The 20341-nt window shown below is 44.7% G+C and overlaps 1 protein-coding gene across 34 annotated transcripts in view; it reads right to left on the bottom strand.

Annotated features, from left to right (window-relative positions):
* CLASP1 (cytoplasmic linker associated protein 1) overlaps positions 1–20341 on the bottom strand; it is a 773091-nt gene that overhangs the window by 205962 nt on the left and 546788 nt on the right. For 33 of the 34 annotated variants that reach the window (XM_063933995.1, XM_063933998.1, XM_063934002.1 and 30 more), the window contains 3 exons: positions 2579–2742; positions 739–817; positions 416–559 (listed from right to left, as the gene is read on the bottom strand). In XM_063933995.1, coding sequence (XP_063790065.1) covers positions 416–559; positions 739–817; positions 2579–2742 — 387 coding nt within the window. The remainder of the gene's footprint in view (positions 1–415; positions 560–738; positions 818–2578; positions 2743–20341) is intronic. The other variant, XM_063934004.1, reaches the window with a different exon arrangement.

The raw sequence follows: 20341 nt of genomic DNA, 5'->3' as shown, positions 1-20341 counted from the left end.
ATCCCAAGTACGCAAAAAAAAAAATCCCCAGCAGACACTGCCTGAAAATGGCTCTGATAATGGTAGGAGCCAAGACTGAAACTGGACAGGATAAAACCATCTCATCCAGATAAAAGAAAATTGTTCCAGGCACAGTAACAGGTGTATGTTGAAGCAACCTGTCTCAGGACATTGGTCTGCTTACATATAATTACATTTCTATAAAGAGAGACAGCTGAGCAGAATGATACAAGTTTAAATATAATAAAAGTTGCATAAAGAGGTTTCAAAGCTCCCAGAGAAAACTGTGAAGATGCAAAATCTGAAGGTAAATGGGCAATATGAGGTCAGAATCAGATATCGTTATCTTCTCGATATCGTTATCTTCTCACGAATCACATACACACCGCCTCACACATACGTGATACACGCGTACCTTTCTCACATCTGAGCTCTTTGGTTCAGTAGTCCAGGTGATGATTCTAGAGACGGCAAGTCGTGTTTCACTGGAGTTCACAAAATCTGTAGGGTCCATCTGCCGGGCGAGGGACTCAATGTACTTCAGTATTGCAACTTTCACCTGAGAGATATAAGTGGTCATCTGAGTACAACAGCGATGGTGGCTCAGAACATGAGTAAACACTGATGCAGTTGAAAGCTTATAATGCCACTCAAGGAACTGTAAAGCACAGTACATTAGAACAATCCAAAATCTGATAAAGATACCGGGGTGGGGGTGTCAGTAGGGTTTGTACTAACCTTCAAGTTTGGCGTCTGAGTTTGATCCACAATGAACCTCATCAAAATGTTAAATTGCTGGTCAAAAGGAAAGGAATCCCTAGAGAGAGAAATATGAACTTAACGTCTGACCAGATCAGGGAAGATTATTGTGTAATATGGGTATTTTTGAAAGACATGATTTTGTCTACAGAATTTATCACCATAGTATAACATAGTATAGGTTCAACTTCCATAACCGACTGCTGACATACACCGATACAGACAGCAATTTTACAGGACTGCTGAGGTACAACACACTCAGCACTTCAATAACAGACTACTGAGATACACCAATATATGCATCACTTCCATAGCAGAATACTAAGATACATCTACATTCACAGCACTTCCATGACAGACTGCTGACATACTGTGGGCCCAGTCGTTAACCAACTATGAGGGTGAACCAGCAGTGGTAGATAGTAGTCTGCTTTGGCTTCATACTGACATCAGTACTGGTGGCCTCCTTAGCATGCCTGTCACAGGGCCAAATTTAATGGCCTGGTGGGCCACACATGGCCCATGTGCCATATTCAGCCCACACCTTCATTAATCTTATCACACCAATATTACAATATAAACACTTTTAATTCTCATTCTAGCCATTAAATAACATACTTAATAATATGTAACAAATAGCACAGTGGTGTTCTCCACCTTCAAAATTTGCATTCATTTATAAAAGGTAATGGTTAATATTAGTAAATAGGACTCGTACATTGTGGATGGAACATGCATCAAAATTACACCATACAGTTTATGGGAGATCAAAAAACATGTTTACAATGTCACAACTTTACAAATATAGATAATAACTAAAATCAGCAGATTACATACATATGTACAGACCACAGAATGAGAGGGACATGCTAGCAATGGCATACATTCTATAATATTATATATTATCTATCACCAGATGTACAGTGGTTATATAGATTTGCCCCTCCAGCTGGAACAACGCAAGCTCATTGCAGACCTGAAAAAGCACTAATAATAATAATAATACTGTAATAATAATAATAATAATAATAATGTTATTTATATAGTACTTTTCTCCCAATAGAACTCAAAGATTGCAGACTGGTCTTTGAAGACAGCATTTAATGAGTCACTTTAACATGAATCTGCTATGTTTAGAACATACTATTGTTATCATAACTTTTATTTATATTGTTATACTTTCTGTATATACAACATAAAGCTCTTCAGTTAACAAAAATAATGTATAAACAGCTAAAAAGCGCAGACAAAAAGCAATAAATGTTTACTAGTCCAAGTTAACATTTGCCAACACAACTGAGTACAGTTTGGTCTTGATGTACACAGACACCATAAAGACAGGAAAACATTAAATGCCACTGAATCCTCTTATCCCAGTTTTAATTGATGACAATTGTATTCAGTATTTACAATATCAGGTGGCTTGGGTGTAATCTTATCAACAGCTTTATAAGTGTTTCAGACTCTGTTTTGAGCACACAACACCTCTAACATTCTGGGACATTCAGTTCCAAAACAGCTGGGGCAGTACAGATTAGCAGACCATTTGGCATTTGTTTTTTTGTGGTGTTAGATGTTCTCCACAAACTGTAAACAATTCGTGATCATCACACCGTAACATGCGGAGCAGACATACAGATTGTTTTGAAACACCTCATTTACTTTAAGAGATCCGGACCGAATTGATGTCCCAGTCTTAGTCAAACCTCGACTGTGTGGACTTTTCATACTTTAATGACGGACTCAAAATGTTCCCAATAAAATAAAACATGTTGGGTACAAACAATGTCATGTGCCAATGTTGTCATTCATTGCTCACCTTGTCACGTCCAAAGCCTTCTGGACTTTGGCCTGCACAGAGCCCAGCAGGTCAGCACCCATTTTCTTCAGGAGTTGGGTGAGCAATATGAACAACCAGTCCTGCAGGTCATCCTTGTGAATAATGACGAAATCCACCAATGTTTCTAGGAACATGCTGAATACCTGATTTGGGGAAAAGAGAAAGGTTTGGAGATACTACAGCAAACTCATTAGCATATAACATAAGAAAAAGCATTATAAAGGTGAGATGGTTAAAGGTGAAAGATGTAAAAAGGTGAAAGTTGAGAATAATGTAAATAAGAGCAGAGTAGAACCTAGGAAACATCAACTGTCTCTAAGGCAGAGGTTCCCAAACGCGGTCCTCAAGGCACCCCAATGGTCCAGGTTTTAAATGTACCCATGCTTGGCCACAGGTGACTTACTTTAGCACCTAAGTCAATATGATTTAACCATCTGTGCTGAGCCATGGCTATACCTAAATCCTGGACTGTTGGGGTGCCTTGAGGACCGCGTTTGGGAACCTCTGCTCTAAGGTATAACCGTTTCATGGATCTGGTCATTATCAAATTAGAATCTAAAGCGTGGTTCATGTAACATGGTGGTCTAATAATTAAATACAATAAATTAATTAAAAAACAAAAAATAAATAAAAACGCTGGTCGACGGCGGCATACACACTTGCTGAGAAAGTAAATGACGTCGCTCATTTTCTCAGAAAGTGTGTATGCACCTATACTATATGTGAAGCACGATCACGGCATTTCCCATGAAGCCACGCCCCCTATTCATGAGACCATGTCCCGTTCGGCAGTCCCTATTAACAGAAAGTTGGAGGATTAAAAAAAATATATTACTATAAACTAAAAATGATGTGCGCACACACACACACACACACACACACACACACACACACACACACACACACACACATATATAAAAAACATACCAGTGCGGCACTCAGCAATCAAAACCAGGTACAATATTGTTCAGGATACATGTATCCTGAAGATAGTGCTGAATAACATAGCACTGAAACGTTGCTTTAACAATATTGTACCTGGTTTTGATTGCTGAGTGCCGCACTGGTATGTTTTATTTTTAAATTTTTGTGAAGGCACCGGCGTGATTATATTGAAGTTCTCATGAGTGCCTGACTGATACATTGCTATGTATGTATGTATGTATGTATGTATGTATGTATATATATATATATATATATATATATATATATATATATATATATATATATATGTATGTATGTATGTATGTATATATGTATATATATATAAATAAAATAAGATTTTAAACCTACCGGTAAATCTTTTTCTCCTAGTCCGTAGAGAATGCTGGGGACTCCGTAAGGACCATGGGGTATTGACGGGCTCCGCAGGAGACATGGGCACCTAAAAGAACTTTCTAGTATGGTGTGCACTGGCTCCTCCCTCTATGCCCCTCCTCCAGACCTCCGTTAGAGAACTGTGCCCAGAGGAGATGGACAACATGAGGAAAGGATTTTGTCACTCTAAGGGCAAGATTCATACCAGCCCACACCAATCATACCATATAACCTGGAATACACCTAACCAGTTAACAGTATGAACAAACAACAGTATCGGTCCAAGACCGATTCTAACTGTAACATAACCCTTATGTAAGCAATAACTATATACAAGTCTTGCAGATTTTCCGCACTGGGACGGGCGCCCAGCATCCTCTACGGACTAGGAGAAAAAGATTTACCGGTAGGTTTAAAATCTTATTTTCGCTTACATCCTAGAGGATGCTGGGGACTCCGTAAGGGCCATGGGGTTTATAACAAAGCTCCCAATCGGGCGGGAGAGTGCGGATGACTCTGCAGTACTGACTGAGCAAATGCTAGGTCCTCATCAGCCAGGGTATCAAACTTGTAGAATTTAGCAAAAGTGTTTGACCCCGACCAAGTTGCTGCTCGGCAAAGCTGTAATGCCGAGACGCCCCGGGCAGCCGCCCAAGAAGAGCCCACCTTCCTAGTGGAATGGGCCTTTACTGAATGCGGTAACGGCAATCCAGCCGTAACATAAGCCTGCTGAATCGTGTTACAGATCCAGCGAGCAATAGTCTGCTTCGAAGCAGGCGCGCCAATCTTGTTGGCTGCATACAGGACAAACAATGCATCTGTTTTCCTAATTCTAGCCGTCCTGGCTACATACATTTTTAAGGCCCTGACTACATCCAGGGACATGGAATCCTCCAAGTCACTCGTAGCCACAGGCACCACTATAGGTTGGTTCATATGAAATGAAGACACCACCTTGGGTAAAAATTGAGGACGAGTCCTCAATTCCGCTCTATCCACATGAAAAATCAAGTAAGGGCTCTTGTAAGACAAGGCCGCCAATTCTGACACACGCCTCGCAGATGCCAAGGCTAACAACATGACCACCTTCCAGGTGAGAAATTTTAACTCCACCGTTTTAAGGGGTTCAAACCAGTGTGATTTAAGGAACTGCAACACCACGTTCAGGTCCCATGGTGCCACTGGGGGCACAAAAGGAGGCTGGATGTGCAGTACTCCTTTTACAAAAGTCTGGACTTCTGGAAGAAAAGACAATTCCTTCTGAAAGAATATTAACAAAGCCGAAATCTGTACTTTAACAGAGCCTAACTTTAGGCCCATATCCACTCCTGTCTGTAGGAAGTGGAGAAAACGACCCAGATGGAAATCTTCCGTAGGAGCATTCTTGGTTTCACACCAAGAGACATATTTCCGCCAGATACGGTGATAATGTTTTGACGTCACCTCCTTCCTAGCCTTTATTAGAGTAGGTATGACCTCCTCCGGAATACCCTTCTCTGCTAGGATCCGGCGTTCAACCGCCATGCCGTCAAAAGTAACCGCGGTAAGTCTTGGAACAGACAGGGCCCCTGCTGTAACAGGTCCTCTCTTAGAGGAAGAGGCCAAGAATCTTCTGTGAGTATCTCCTGAAGATCTGAGTACCAGGCCCTTCGAAGCCAGTCTGGAACAATGAGTATTGTCTGTACTCTTTTTCGTCTTATGATCCTCAACACTTTTGTGATGAGAGGAAGCGGAGGAAACACAAAGACTGACTGGAACACCCATGGCGTTACCAGAGCGTCTACTGCTATTGCCTGAGGGTCCCGGGACCTGGCACAATACCTCCAAAGCTTCTTGTTGAGGCGTGACGCCATCCTGTCTATTTGAGGAGCTCCCCAGAGACCCGTTATCTCTGCAAAGACTTCTTGATGAAGTCCCCACTCTCCTGGATGGAGATCGTGTCTGCTGAGGAAGTCTGCTTCCCAGTTGTCCACTCCCGGAATGAAGACAGCTGACAGAGCGCTTACGTGATTTTCCGCCCAGCGAAGAATCCTGGTGGCTTCCGCCATCGCGACTCTGCTTCTTGTCCCGCCTTGGCGGTTCACATGAGCTACTGCTGTGACATTGTCTGATTGAATCAGAACCGGTAGGTTGCGAAGAAGATTCTCCGCTTGTCGAAGGCCGTTGTATATGGCCCTTAGCTCCAACATGTTGATGTGTAGACAGGACTCCTGGTCTGACCATAGTCCCTGAAAATTTCTTCCTTGGGTGACTGCTCCCCATCCTCGGAGGCTCGCATCCGTGGTTACCAGGATCCAGTCCTGAATGCCAAACCTGCGACCTTCTAGAAGGTGAGCACTTTGTAGCCACCATAGAAGAGACACCCTGGCCCTGGGGGACAGTGTTATTTTTTGATGTAATTGTAGATGGGACCCGGACCATTTGTCCAGAAGATCCCATTGAAACGTCCTTGCATGGAACCTGCCGAAGGGAATGGCCTCTTAAGTTGCCACCATTTTCCCCAGAACCCGAGTGCATTGATGAGCTGACACTCTTTTCGGCTTTAGTAGTTCTCGGACCATGTTCTGGAGGTCCTGGACTTTTTCCAACGGGAGGAAAACTTTCTTTTGTTCCGTGTCCAGTATCATGCCTAGGAACGCTAGTCGAGTTGTCGGAACAAACTGTGACTTTGGTAGATTGAGAATCCACCTATGTTGTTGAAGCACTCTCTGAGAGAGTGACACGTTCTCCAGTAATTGCTCTCTTGATCTCGCTTTTATCAGGAGATCGTCCAAGGATGGGATAATTGTGACTCCTCACTTGCGCAGGATCACCATCATTTCCGCCATTATCTTGGTGAAAATCCTCGGGGCCGTGGACAGCCCAAACGGCAACGTCTGAAACTGATAATGACAATCCTGTACCGCGAATCTCAGGTACTCCTGATGAGAGGGATATATGGGGACATGTAGGTAAGCATCCTTTATGTCCAGTGACACCATAAAATCCCCCCCTTCCAGGCAGGCTATCACCGCTCGGAGCGATTCCATCTTGAATTTGAATCTTTTCAGGTACAGGTTCAGGGATTTTAGGTTTAAAATGGGCCTTACCGAACCATCTGGCTTCGGAACCACAAATAGGGTTGAATAATACCCTTTTCCCTGTTGGCTCAGGGGAACCCTGATAATCACTCGCTGTTGACACAGCATTTGAATTGCAGCTAGCACTACTTCCCGCTCTGGGGTAGAAGCTAGTAAGGCAGACTTGAAAAATCGGTGTGGGGGCACCTCTTCGAATTCCAGCTTGTAGCCCTGGGAGACTATTTCTATCGCCCAAGGGTCCACGTCTGACTGAACCCAGACTTGGCTGAATAGTCGAAGGCGTGCCCCTGTGCGAACTCCCGCAGGGGAGCCCCAGCATCATGTGGTAGACTTAGCGGAAGCCGGGGAGGACTTCTGCTCTTGGGAACCAGCCGCAGCAGGTGTCCTCTTGCCTCTACCCTTACCTCTGGCGAGGAAAGAGGAGCCCCGACCTCTTCTGGATCTATGCGACCGAAAGGACTGCATCTGATATTGTGGGGGTTTCTTTTGCTGTTAGGGAACAAAAGGTAAAAAGGTCGACTTACCCGCGGTAGCTGTACAGATCAGGTCCGCGAGGCCGCTCCCAAACAATACATCACCTTAGTAAGGTAAAACCTCCATATGACTTTTTGAGTCTGCATCCCCCTGTCCATTGGTGGATCCATAAGGCTCTTCTTGCCGAAATAGCCATAGCATTGGCTCTTGGACCCAGTAAACCGATGTCTCTTTGAGCGTCCCTCATATATAAGACTGCGTCCTTAATATGAGCTAATGTTAACAAAATTGTATCCCTATCTAGGGTATCAAGGTCAGCTGACAGTGTATCCGTCCAAGCTGCTACTGCACTACATACCCATGCCGACGCAATTGCCGGTCTAAGCAAAGTACCAGTATGAGTGTAGATAGACTTTAGTGTAGTCTCTTGCCTGCGGTCCGCAGGATCCTTGAGGGCCGCTGTGTTAGGGGACGGTAGCGCCACCTTCTTGGAAAGGCGTGTTAAGGCTTTGTCCACTGTGGGAGAGGATTCCCAACGTACCCTGTCCTGTGTAGGGAAAGGGTACGCCATAAGAACCCTTTTGGGAATCTGCAGTTTCTTATCTGGAGTTTCCCATGCTTTTTCACATAACTCATTAATTTCATGGGAAGGAGGAAAGTTTATAACTTGTTTCTTTCCCTTATACATGTGTATCCTCGTGTCGGGCACCGAGGGCTCATCAGTGATATGTAACACATCTTTTATTGCAATAATCATGCACTGAATACTTTTTGTCACCCTGGGGTGCAATCTTGCTTCATCATAGTCGACACTGGAATCAGAGTCCGTGTCGGTATCTGTGTCCCTTATTTGTGAGAAGGGACGTTTCTGAGACCCCAACGGGTCCTGGGAGTCGGTATAATCCGTAGATTGATTACCTGCCGACGCACTGGACTCTGCTTTGTCCAGTCTTTTATGCAGTGAAGCTACACTAGCATTTAACATATGCCACATATCCATCCAATCCTGAGTCAGCACCGCCGACTGAGACACACCACTCATCTGTTCCACCTCCTCTTTGGATAAGCCTTCCGTTTCAGACATGCCGACACACGTACAGACACCCCACACACACTGGGATATAACTATAAGGGGACAATTCCCTAAAGAAGGCCCTTTGGAGAGAGAGAGAGAGAGAGAGTATACCAGCACACACCAGCGCCAACTGACCCAGGGAAAAAAAAACCCAGATAGCGCTTTTTTATATATAAATGTATATAGATTTCCCCACTCACTGCGCCTTAATTATGTGCCCCCCTCTCTTTTTTTTCAGCCCTCTGATGCTCAGCAGGGGAGAGTCCGGGGAGCCAGCATTCTCTGCAGCCTCTGTGCAGAAAATGGCGCTGGTTAGTGCTGAGGGATCAAGCGCTGCCCCCTCGCGCGGCGGGCTTCGGTCCCGCTCGTGAATTTGAAAAACATGGCCGGGATCCGTAGTTTACTGCCTCCTCAGCCTAACTACATACTTTTTTGCCTAAAATGAGGTTTATTGCTGCCCAGGGCGCCCCCCCCTGCGCCCTGCACCCATCAGTGCCATGCGTGTGTGTAAGTGTGGGAGCAATGGCGCGCAGCTTCCTGCTGCTCGCTTACCTCATGAAGATCTGAAGTCTTCTGCCGCCTGATGTCTTCTTATGTCTGACATACTCACCCAGCTTCTTTTTTCCGGCATCTGTGAGAAGGATGGCGGCGCGGCTCCGGGACGAACCCCAGGGTGAGACCTGTGTTCCGGCTCCCTCTGGTGCTAATGGTGTCCAGTAGCCTAAGAAGCAGAGCCCTTAACTCTTAAGAAGTGGGTCTGCTTCTCTCCCCTCAGTCCCACGATGCAGGGAGTCTGTTGCCAGCAGAGCTCCCTGAAAATAAAAAACCTAACAAAATTCTTTTTACAGAAAACTCAGGAGAGCTCCCTGTAATGCACCCTATCTCCTCTGGGCACAAGATCTAACTGAGGTCTGGAGGAAGGGCATAGAGGGAGGAGCCAGTGCACACCATACTAGAAAGTTCTTTTAGGTACCCATGTCTCCTGCGGAGCCCGTTTATACCCCATGGTCCTTACGGAGTCCCCAGCATCCTCTAGGACGTAAGAGAAATATATATATATATATATATATACATACACACACACACACACACACACACACACATATATACATACACATATATATATACACACATATACAGGTTGAGTATCCCATATCCAAATATTCCGAAATACGGAATATTCCGAAATACGGACTTTTTTGAGTGAGAGTGAACTAGTCAAACCTTTGTTTTTTGATGGCTCAATGTACACACCTTTGTTTAATACACAAAGTTATTAAAAATATTGTATTAAATGACCTTTAGGCTGTGTGTATAAGGTGTATATGAAACATAGATGAATTGTGTGAATGTAGACACACTTTGTTTAATGCACAAAGTTATAAAAAATATTGGCTAAAATGACCTTCAGGCTGTGTGTATAAGCAGTATATGAAACATAAATGCATTCTGTGCTTAGATTTAGGTCCCATCGCCATGATATCTCATTATGGTATGCAATTATTCCAAAATACGGAAAAATCCGATATCCAAAATACCTCTGGTCCCAAGCATTTTGGATAAGGGATACTCAACCTGTATATATATATATATATATATATATATATATATATATATATACACACACACACAAAATATAATATATATTTGTATATTTGTAATAAATGGGAGCACTCACCAGTCTTCCATATGCAAGTATTTAATCAGACCATTATAGAAGAAGGTACATTAAAACAATTATTATTAATAGTGATATGATTGATGTTATCTACAATTATGCTAGCTATATTAATGACCACTACGGCTCTCTATAAAAATTAGATATTTTACTGCCCCCTGCAGTTAGTGTAACCTCCCTAAGAATAATAATAATAGGATGTATATTTATATTAAGATGATTACATTGTGAGATTTGGGGTAAGGAGCTCACCACAGATGGCTAGATGCTCCCAGGCGCTCTCTTTCTGGGAGCGCTCCACCACCAGGGAATGGAGCCAGCAGTAAAACACATGAACTTCCGGTTGTTTGACCTGAAACTGCATTCCATGGACAGGAAGTGCGGCCAGCGAAGGAACGCATGCCGCATACTGTACCACATATGGCAGCGTTGTGGCTGTTTAACACACTCCTGGGTGATATGGAGTACACGCACTGGTGAGGATGCTTTTAATGCTATTATACAGATTTTTTTTCTATGTTTATATATACTGTATATGTATTTGATGTTGTGATAACCGGGGAAGTTCTGTGACTAAATTGGTAGGAGGGCTACGTGGGTATATATGTTGGCTATGTCCATTGCACAGTCATCTAGACAAAGGTCCTAAACAGGGCCAAAACATTGATGTGACTTAACTTTTTTCTATGATGGTCCTTTAGAATGTAAGTTCTCACGAGTAGGGCCCTCTTCCCTCATGTGCTTATCTTTTTTCTTAACTTTAATAATCTTCAACTGCACCAAATCCAGCAGTCTTCTGCCACCTGATACTAATTTCAGTGTCACCTGCTGATGTAGTTATGGTTATTTACCCTGTACTTGCCCTATATTGTCTTCAACTGTAAGTTGCTGTTTTCCTATTTTGATTATTTGTTTATGTACTCTGTAATTGAGCGCTGCGGAACCCTTGTGGCGCCATATAAATAAAGGATAATAATAATAATGAAATACTTGCATATGGAAGACTGGTGAGTGCCTCCATTTATTACAATTACATTGGAGTGGTGACTGATTTGAGTTTCCCTCATTTGATGGCACCCCAGCAAGGGGGGAGGGTGTGTGGGTGGGTGGGTGGGTGTGGGTGTTTGTTATATACACATATAGAGAGAGATATATATATATATATATATATATATATATATATATATGTGTGTGTGTGTATCTCCATACATACACACAGTATATACAAAAACAGATATATTTAGTCTTTGCAGTGGAGAAATACCAGACAAAGATAACACACCCTCATCAAGTTTGATAAAAACCCAACCTAAGCATCTCCTACACAGACTGTATGAAACAGTGCTCTAAACATTGGAATTTTGATTTGGGGTAGCTAATTTTACATAAATTACTAATTTATTTGGATGATTTTAATATAGGGTAAAGACAAATACAAAGAAACACAAATAATTACCCTGAGGAGGTACAATGTTTACAATTTGTGAAAAATACGTATGAGGTGAGCAAAATGCATCAAAGTTTAAAAGTCAGCTGCTACAGGGAGTAGGATGGAACCACGTATGCCAAGACAACCCCCAACGAGGAACATACAGTGATCAAATTGACACTTCTAGAAATTATAAACGTACAACTATGAATACCATGAAATATATTACATCAAAAAAGAACATACCATACATAAAAATATAATTTCTCCTTCAGGGTCAACAGTAGTATCCCACAGTATATACATTGAGTTGTAGGTGGCGTCAGAGGATCGGGTACCCAATGGTTAGAGCTTTTGGGGCTCCCAGCATGCATCCAACCTCCCTATATACTCATGCCTCCTGGCCCAGGAAACTCAGTTTTTCGTTTGGTGCGGCATAAGCCGGACAACTGTAGAAATGGTGTTGCTGTTTTTCAGCCAAAAACCATTTGTTTTAAAATAAACGTTTATTGTTTTATATAGGTTTTTTTTTTTGTGACCTTAATATGAGTCTACGCATTGAGTCGCTGCAACAACTTCCCACTGGTGTCGCAACAACAGTTACCATCGTGTTAACACTAATGTTACGGTGGGCGCCAGCAGGATCCATGTGGACGATCCCAGGCTGCAGCTGGAGCCCGGGGAGAAGGTAAGGAGTCTCTTCCGCTTGCGGTTTGAGACGCATGTAACGCAGTCTTACTGACTCAGGTTGGAGACTACCGTACAGTTACTGACTCGCTCCTCCAACTCGGGTGCACGTGTGCTAGAAGTCAGTGATCAAAGGCTCCGGGGATAAGTTTGGAGGCCGCAGATCCCTGGGGTGGATGTCAGCAGTGGAGAGTAAAGGCTTTCCCCTGGTCTCCCCTCCCGCCAGTTTATGTGCAGTTTTCTCAGAGTTTCCCGCCATCAAGTACATTTACCTGCTTCCGTCTGAGACGCAATGAGACTTAATATACATAGTTAGTGTGGTTGAAAAGAGGCAAAATGCCCATCGGGTTCAACCAATATCTTTAGTAAGCAGTGCATATTATAATGCACCAGACAAAATAATAGTTTCGTACCTACTGACAACTATATTTCGTATCACTCCCATATACATAATGTCAATATATTAAATGCTTTAGCCTTGGATACCTTTTTCAACTAGAAAACTGTCCAATCTGTTTTAAATGCATTTAAAGAGTTCGCCATTATCATCTTCTCCGGCAGGGAGTTCCAAATCCTTAATATGGTAAGTCTCAGTCGCTGTGCGGCTGTGTTCACTAGAGCGTCTCTTACTTATAACCATTTTTTTAGCGATTTTATCGAATTAAGGCAGCCGGGTTCTAGTCTCCCTATATCCCGCTCTCCAAAGGCAGGTCATATAGCACTTATTTTCTACCTACCTCTGTGGTATTGTGTAGTTGAATAATGTGCCTAAAGCAAATGAATGAGATGTACAAATATTGATGTATTATTTGCTGTACATCTGTATACGCTAGTCGCCCTGTATCCCGCTCCTAGTACTAAGGTTATGCAGTACTGATTCCTAACTACCTTAGAGTATGTGTAGTTGAATATGTGCTCATTTGCAAATGTATATTAATGCACTAATTTGACTGTTTGCTAGTGCTGCTGTCTGCCTTTAAACCACAGTTTTTTTGTCAGCCTCTTTTTATTATTACACTATTGTGTGAATAATATTGTTGCCATGTCCTCAAGAGGCAATGGTAACGATCCAGCACCTGCACCAATACAAATACATGATTGTCCCATAAAGCAGGGTCAAACCGATAGGACTAGGTTACTGGATGAGTTGTGTGCAAACTGTTTTAGGGTCTCTCAAACAGGTGATCAACTGGCCTCAGGTCAGGAACCTGCACAAACACAAGAACCCCCTTGGACTTTTTTTGCACAGGTCCTGATGAATATAGCGGATCACTTGGCTGACCCGGCTATATTTCCAGTTTTGAGGGTACCCACAAAACCCTGCTGCATTTAAGCAACAACCCCTATGGAAGAATGTGTTGTCACACGAAGTCCAAGATTTGGCTCAGATCTAGGCTGCCTTTCAACAATGTTACTGTCAGACAGGCCCAGGTATTTGAAAACGGGTACATGTGAGGTATCACCCTCACTATCTACGCAAGTTTCAGAATCCTAGAATACTGCAAATGAAGCCGAATCTTCTCTCTCTCCGTCTACCTCAAGAGAAGACTAGCACCACACCTCAGTGGATATACCAGAGTTAATTTGTACAGTAAAATCCATATTGTCAACGGATTAAGTAATAGAGCCTATACTAAGGTCTAAGGCTCCAAACTGAATTTCCAAAACTCAGATCAGTTGACAGACATGAATACAAGAGGCATGGGTAACACCCAGTAAGAAGTTTAAGTTAACAAAAAAGATTGGCCTCTTATCCTCTTTTACCTGTGGACTATGTAAAAACGAAAGTTCCTCCCAAGGTAGATGCTCACGTTGCTCAACTGGCATGCAAATCTACATAACCTCTACCTTCATCATCATTAAATGATGCAACGGACAGAACATTTGATGGCTCTCTCAAAACTGGGTTTTCCCTAATGGGGGCAAGTGCAAACAGCTATTGCCACAGCATGGGTGGCTAAAGCTGTGGCAGGCTGGGCGGATGCTTGAAAAATTATTTCTCAGTTCTAGGAACAAGGGAACAATCATCCCCTATACTATAGCAAATATAAAGCAAACAGCTGTCTATATGGAAGAAACAACCATAGATATGGGTATATTAGCTTCTCAAGCCTCAGCTTCCTCAGTAGCAGCTCACAGAGCACTATGGCTGCGTTCATGGCTATGCTCGGGTAAACAAATGGGGACTGCCGGAAGTGAACCTGATGGCTTCACGTCAGAACAACAAGGAACCAGTATACGGGTCAAAAACAAGGGATTGTGAAGCAATCTTCATGGATGCCCTGTCAGTGAGATGGAAATTTTATCTGGCATATGTCTTTCCACCAATCTCCCTGTTGCCCAGGGTGATTAGAAAATGCAAAGATGAAAATGGTACACGGATCTGCAGAGGCTATCCGTGGACACTCCGTTCCTATTGCCTCAACGACCGGATCTGCTGATTCAGGGTCCCCTGTCTTTAGGCACACCGGGCACGGCTGTCTTTGACGGCGTGGACCTTGAAACATCCATCCTAAAAGCGAAAGGCTTTTTACAGGCGGTAATTCAAACAATGCTTAAAAGCAATGAAACCATTCTCAGCTTGCATCACAGGCCAGCAATGCATATATTACTGGCGCCACTGCCCACCAATGCTTATTTATTTAAAAGCCAGTAATATATACACTGCTGGCACAGGCCACTGTGCCCACCAATGCATGTTGATTTATGAGCCAGTAAATATATACATTGCTGGCACAGTCCAGCAATGTATACGTTACCGGCACCACTGCCCACCAATGTATATGAATAAGCTGGTAACGTATGCATTGCTGGCACAGCCCATTATGTAAATAGCCTTTCTAATGAAAGATTTTCAGCAAAGTCTGTTGCCTCCAGAAAATCTCTTGCTCTTTGGGAAAATAGCTCAGTGTGCATGCACTACTTTGGTGAAAGATATATCTTTCAGAGATGTTGTCAAAGTCTTTTGAAATGACAATCTCCTAGTGCGTATGGGCCTTGCCCAGCGTGTATGCACAGCAATGATCGCTGACCTCGCTGGGCTGAAAATCGCTCAGTGCATATATATAGTACACACATATATATATACGGGCAGAAGTGTGCATTCGTCATTTCCTGTATGTGCCGCTGCTGAGAAGGGAGAGACTATGGAGGGAGCAGAATCCTGAGTTACCAGAACTAAAGAAGGGGAGATTGATATGCCTTGTATCAAGCTATAATCCGGTACGCAATTATACTCTTTCGTGTGACATACGTTGTGAGAAATACTACACCATAGGCGCTTGTTCTTCCTGTTGTTGTTCTATCTATATATATATATATATATATATATATTTTTTTTTTTTTTTTTTTTTTTTTTCCCCTTAGCAGCCCAGGCCTCCCTCTCCACTATACCCCACCCCCAGCCCAGGCTATTCAGATAAGATAACAAGCCAAAGGTAGTAGCAAAGAGAAGGAGAGGGAGAAGGAAGACCAGCACACGCACAGAAAACACATAAGGAGGGTGTTCAGAGAAATGGTTACAAAAGGAACAAGACCCTTCAAGAAAGGTGCGTCCTGGTGTGTGCCCTGTGCCCCCTATGGAGTCAAAGAAAAAGATTTAACCAGCGAAGAACATAAAATCTCCTTTTCTCTTACGTCCTAGAGGATGCTGCGGACTCCGTAAGGACCATGGGGTATAGACGGGCTCCGCAGGAGACATGGGCACTATAAAGAACTTTAGGTGGGTGTGCACTGGCTCCTCCCTCAATGCCCCTCCTCCAGACCTCAGTTAGATCCTGTGCCCAGAGGAGACTGGGTGCATTACAGGGGAGCTCTCCTGAGTTTCTCTGAAAAAGAATTTTGTTAGGTTTTTTATTTTCAGGGAGCACTGCTGGCAACAGGCTCCCTGCATCGTGGGACTGAGGAGAGAGAAGCAGACCTACTTAAATGATAGGCTCTGCTTCTTAGGCTACTGGACACCATTAGCTCCAGAAGGTCGGAACGCAGGTCTCACCCTCGCCGTTCGTCCCGGAGCCACGCCGCCGTCCTCCTCACAGAGCCGGAAGATAGAAGCCGGGTGAGTATAAGAAGAAAGAAGACTTCAAAGGCGGCAGAAGACTTCAGATCTTCTCTGAGGTAACGCGCAGCGGTAACGCTGCGCGCCATTGCTCCCACACACAACACACACTGCAGGCACTGATGGGTGCAGGGCGCAGGGGGGGGGGGGCCCTGGGCAGCAATAATAAACCTCTAGGACTGGCTAACATGCATATACAGGCTGCGGAGGCAGTATATATTATAATCCCCCGCCAGTATTAAAAAAATTGAGCGGGACCGAAGCCCGCCGCTGAGGGGGCGGAGCTTGAGCCCACAGCACTAACCAGCGCCATTTTCTCCACAGCACAATGCAGAGAAGCTGGATCCCCGGACTCTCCCCTGCTGAACACGGTGACACAGGGCAAAAAGGAAGGGGGGGGGAGACTTGTAAGGCGCAGTGAGTGTATATATACATATAATTATATAAAAGCACTGTTTATCTGGGAAATCTGTTCCAGTGTCAGTTGGCGCTGGGTGTGTGCTGACATACTCTCTCTCTGTCTCTCCAAAGGGCCTTATTGGGGAACTGTCTCCATATAAATATATCCCTGTGTGTGTGGGGGTGTCGGTACGCGTGTGTCGGCATGTCTGAAGCGGAAGGCTCATCTGAGGAGGAGGTGGAGCAGATGATTGTGGTGTCTCCGTCGGCAACGCAGACACCTGATTGGTTGGACATGTGCAATGTTTTAAATGCAAATGTGACTTTATTACATAAGAGATTAGACAAAGCAGAGTCCAGGGATAATACAGGGAGTCAATCAATGGTTTTGACGGTGTCACAGGGCCCTTCAGGGTCTCAAAAACGTCCCCTATCCCAAATAGCAGACACGGATTCTGACTCCAGTGTCGACTACGATGATGCGAGGTTACACCCAAGTATTCATTATATGATTATTGCAATAAAAGATGTTTTACATATCACAGATGACCCCTCTGTCCCTGACATGAGGGTACACATGTTTAAGGAAAAGAAACCTGAGGTAACCTTTCCACCATCTCATGAGCTGAACGCGTTATTTGAAAAGGCTTGGGAAACTCCAAACAAGAAACTGCAGATTCCCAAAAGAATTCTTATGGCGTATCCTTTCCCTGCACAGGACAGGGTACGGTGGGAATCCTCGGCCAGGGTGGACAAGGCTTTAACGCGCTTATCCAAGAAGGTGGCGCTACCGTCTCCAGACACGGCAGCCCTCAAGGATCCTGCTGATCGCAGACAGGAAACGACTTTAAAATCAATTTATACACATACGGGTGCTTTGCTCAGACCGGCAATAGCATCGGCTTGGGTTTGTAGCACGGTAGCAGCTTGGACAGATACCTTATCAGCTGATATTGATACCCTAGATAGGGATACCATTTTATTGACCTTAGGTCACATCAAAGACGCAGTCTTATATGTGAGAGACGCTCAGAGAGACGTTGGGCTGCTAGGTTCGAGAGCCAACGCCATGGCGATTTCTGCTAGGCGAGCACTGTGGACCCGCCAATGGACGGGTGATGCTGAGTCAAAGAGGCATATGGAAGTTTTGCCTTACAAGGGTGAGGTTTTATTTGGGGAAGGTCTCGCTGACCTAGTTTCCACAGCTACCGCGGGTAAATCTACCTTTTTGCCTTATGTTCCCCCACAGCAAAAGAAAACACCACAGTATCAGATGCAGTCCTTTCGGTCGCATAAGTCCAGAAGAGGTCGGGGCTCTTCCTTCCTCGCCAGAGGTAAGGGTAGAGGGAAAAGAATGCCTGCTACGGCTAGTTCCCAGGAGCAGAAGTCCTCCCCGGCTTCTACTAAATCCACTGCATGACGCTGGGGCTCCACTGAGGGAGTCCGCGCCGGTGGGGGCACGTCTTCGACTCTTCAGCCACGTCTGGGTTCTGTCGGACGTGGATCCTTGGGCGATGGAAATTGTATCCCAAGGCTACAAGCTGGAATTCGAAGACGTACCTCCTCGCCGATTCTTCAAATCGGCTTTACCAGCTTCTCCCCCAGAGAGGGAGATAGTTTTAGCTGCAATTCAAAAGTTGTGTCAACAGCAAGTGATTATCAAGGTTCCCCTAATACAACAGGGAAAGGGTACTATTCAACCCTATTTGTGGTCCCGAAACCGGATGGCTCGGTAAGACCCATTCTAAATTTAAAATCCCTAAAGCTGTACTTAAAAAAGTTCAAGTTCAAGATGGAATCGCTCAGGGCAGTTATCTCCAGCCTGAAAGGGGAAGATTTTATGGTGTCACTGGACATAAAGGATGCATACCTTCACGTCCCCATATATCCTCATCATCAGGCATACCTGAGATTCGCTGTACAGGACTGTCATTACCAGTTTCAGACGTTGCCGTTTGGGCTTTCCACGGCCCCGAGGGTTTTCACCAAGGTAATGGCGGAAATGATGGTGCTCCTGCGCAGACAAGGAGTCACAATTATCCCATACTTGGACGATCTCCTGATAAAAGCGAGATCAAAGGAACAGTTGCAGAAAAGCGTGTCGCTCTCCCGGAGAGTGCTGCTGCAGCATGGCTGGATTCTAAATCTACCAAAGTCACAGTTGGTTCCAACGACTCGACTATCTTTCTTAGGCATGATTCTGGACACAGAACAAAAGAGGGTTTTTCTCCCGATGGAAAAAGCCCAAGAACTCCAGAACATGGTCACAGACCTGTTAAAATCGAAAAGAGTAACAGTCCATCAATGCACTCGAGTACTGGGGAAAATGGTGGCGACCTACGAAGCCATCCCCTTCGGCAGGTTTCATGCGAGGACTTTTCAGTGGGACCTTCTAGGCAAGTGGTCCGGGTCCCATCTTCTAATATATCAGAAAATAACCCTGTCCCCCAGGGCCAGGGTGTCTCTCCTGTGGTGGCTGCAGAGTGCTCACCTTCTAGAGGGTCGCAGGTTCGGCATTCAAGACTGGGTTCTGGTGACCACGGACGCGAGCCTCCGAGGATGGGGAGCAGTCACACAGGGAAGGAATTTTCAGGGACTATGGTCAAGCCAGGAGGCTTGTCTACACATCAACATACTGGAATTAAGGGCCATATACAATGGCCTACGACAAGCGGAGAATCTTCTTCGCGACCTACCGGTTCTGATTCAATCAGACGTCACAGCCGTGGCTCATGTAAACCGCCAAGGCGGGCCAAGCAGCAAAGTGGCAATGGCGGAAGCCACCAGGATTCTACGCTGGGCAGAAAATCACGTAAGCGCTCTGTCAGCGGTATTCATTCCGGGAGTGGACAACTGGGAAGCAGACTTCCTCAGCAGACACGATCTCCATCCAGGAGAGTGGGGACTTCATCAAGGAGTTTTTGCAGAGATAACAAGTCTTTGGGGACTTCCTCAAATAGACATGATGGCGTCACGCCTCAACAAGAAGCTTCGGTGGTATTGTGGCAGGTCAAGGGACCCTCAGGCAGTAGCGGTGGACGCCCTGGTGACACCATGGGTGTTTCAGTCGGTCTATGTGTTCCCTCCTCTTCCTCTCATCTCAAAAATATTGAGAATCATAAGACAAAAAAGAGTGCACACAATACTCATTGTTCCAGATTGGCCTCGAAGGGCCTGGTATTCAGATCTTCAGGAGATGCTCACAGAAGATCCATGGCCTCTTCCTCTCAGGGAGGACCTGTTGCAGCAGGGGCCCTGCGTGTTCCAAGACTTACCGCGGTTACGTTTGACGGCATGGCGGTTGAACACCAAATCCTAGCTGGAAAAGGTATTCCAGAGGAAGTCATCCCTACTCTGATAAAGGCTAGGAAGGAGGTGACGGCGAAACATTATCACCGTATCTGGAGGAAATATATATCTTGGTGTGAAGTCAAGAATGCTCCTTCGGAAGATTTCCACCTGGGCCGTTTTCTCCACTTTCTACAGACAGGAATGGATATGGGCCTAAAGTTAGGCTCCATTAAGGTACAGATTTCGGCCCTATCT

This window comes from Pseudophryne corroboree, chromosome 7, assembly GCF_028390025.1.
Source record: "Pseudophryne corroboree isolate aPseCor3 chromosome 7, aPseCor3.hap2, whole genome shotgun sequence".
Classification (NCBI taxonomy): Eukaryota; Metazoa; Chordata; class Amphibia; order Anura; family Myobatrachidae; genus Pseudophryne; species Pseudophryne corroboree.
Note: the sequence above shows the minus strand (reverse complement) of the source record. Positions and strands in the feature narration are given on the sequence as shown.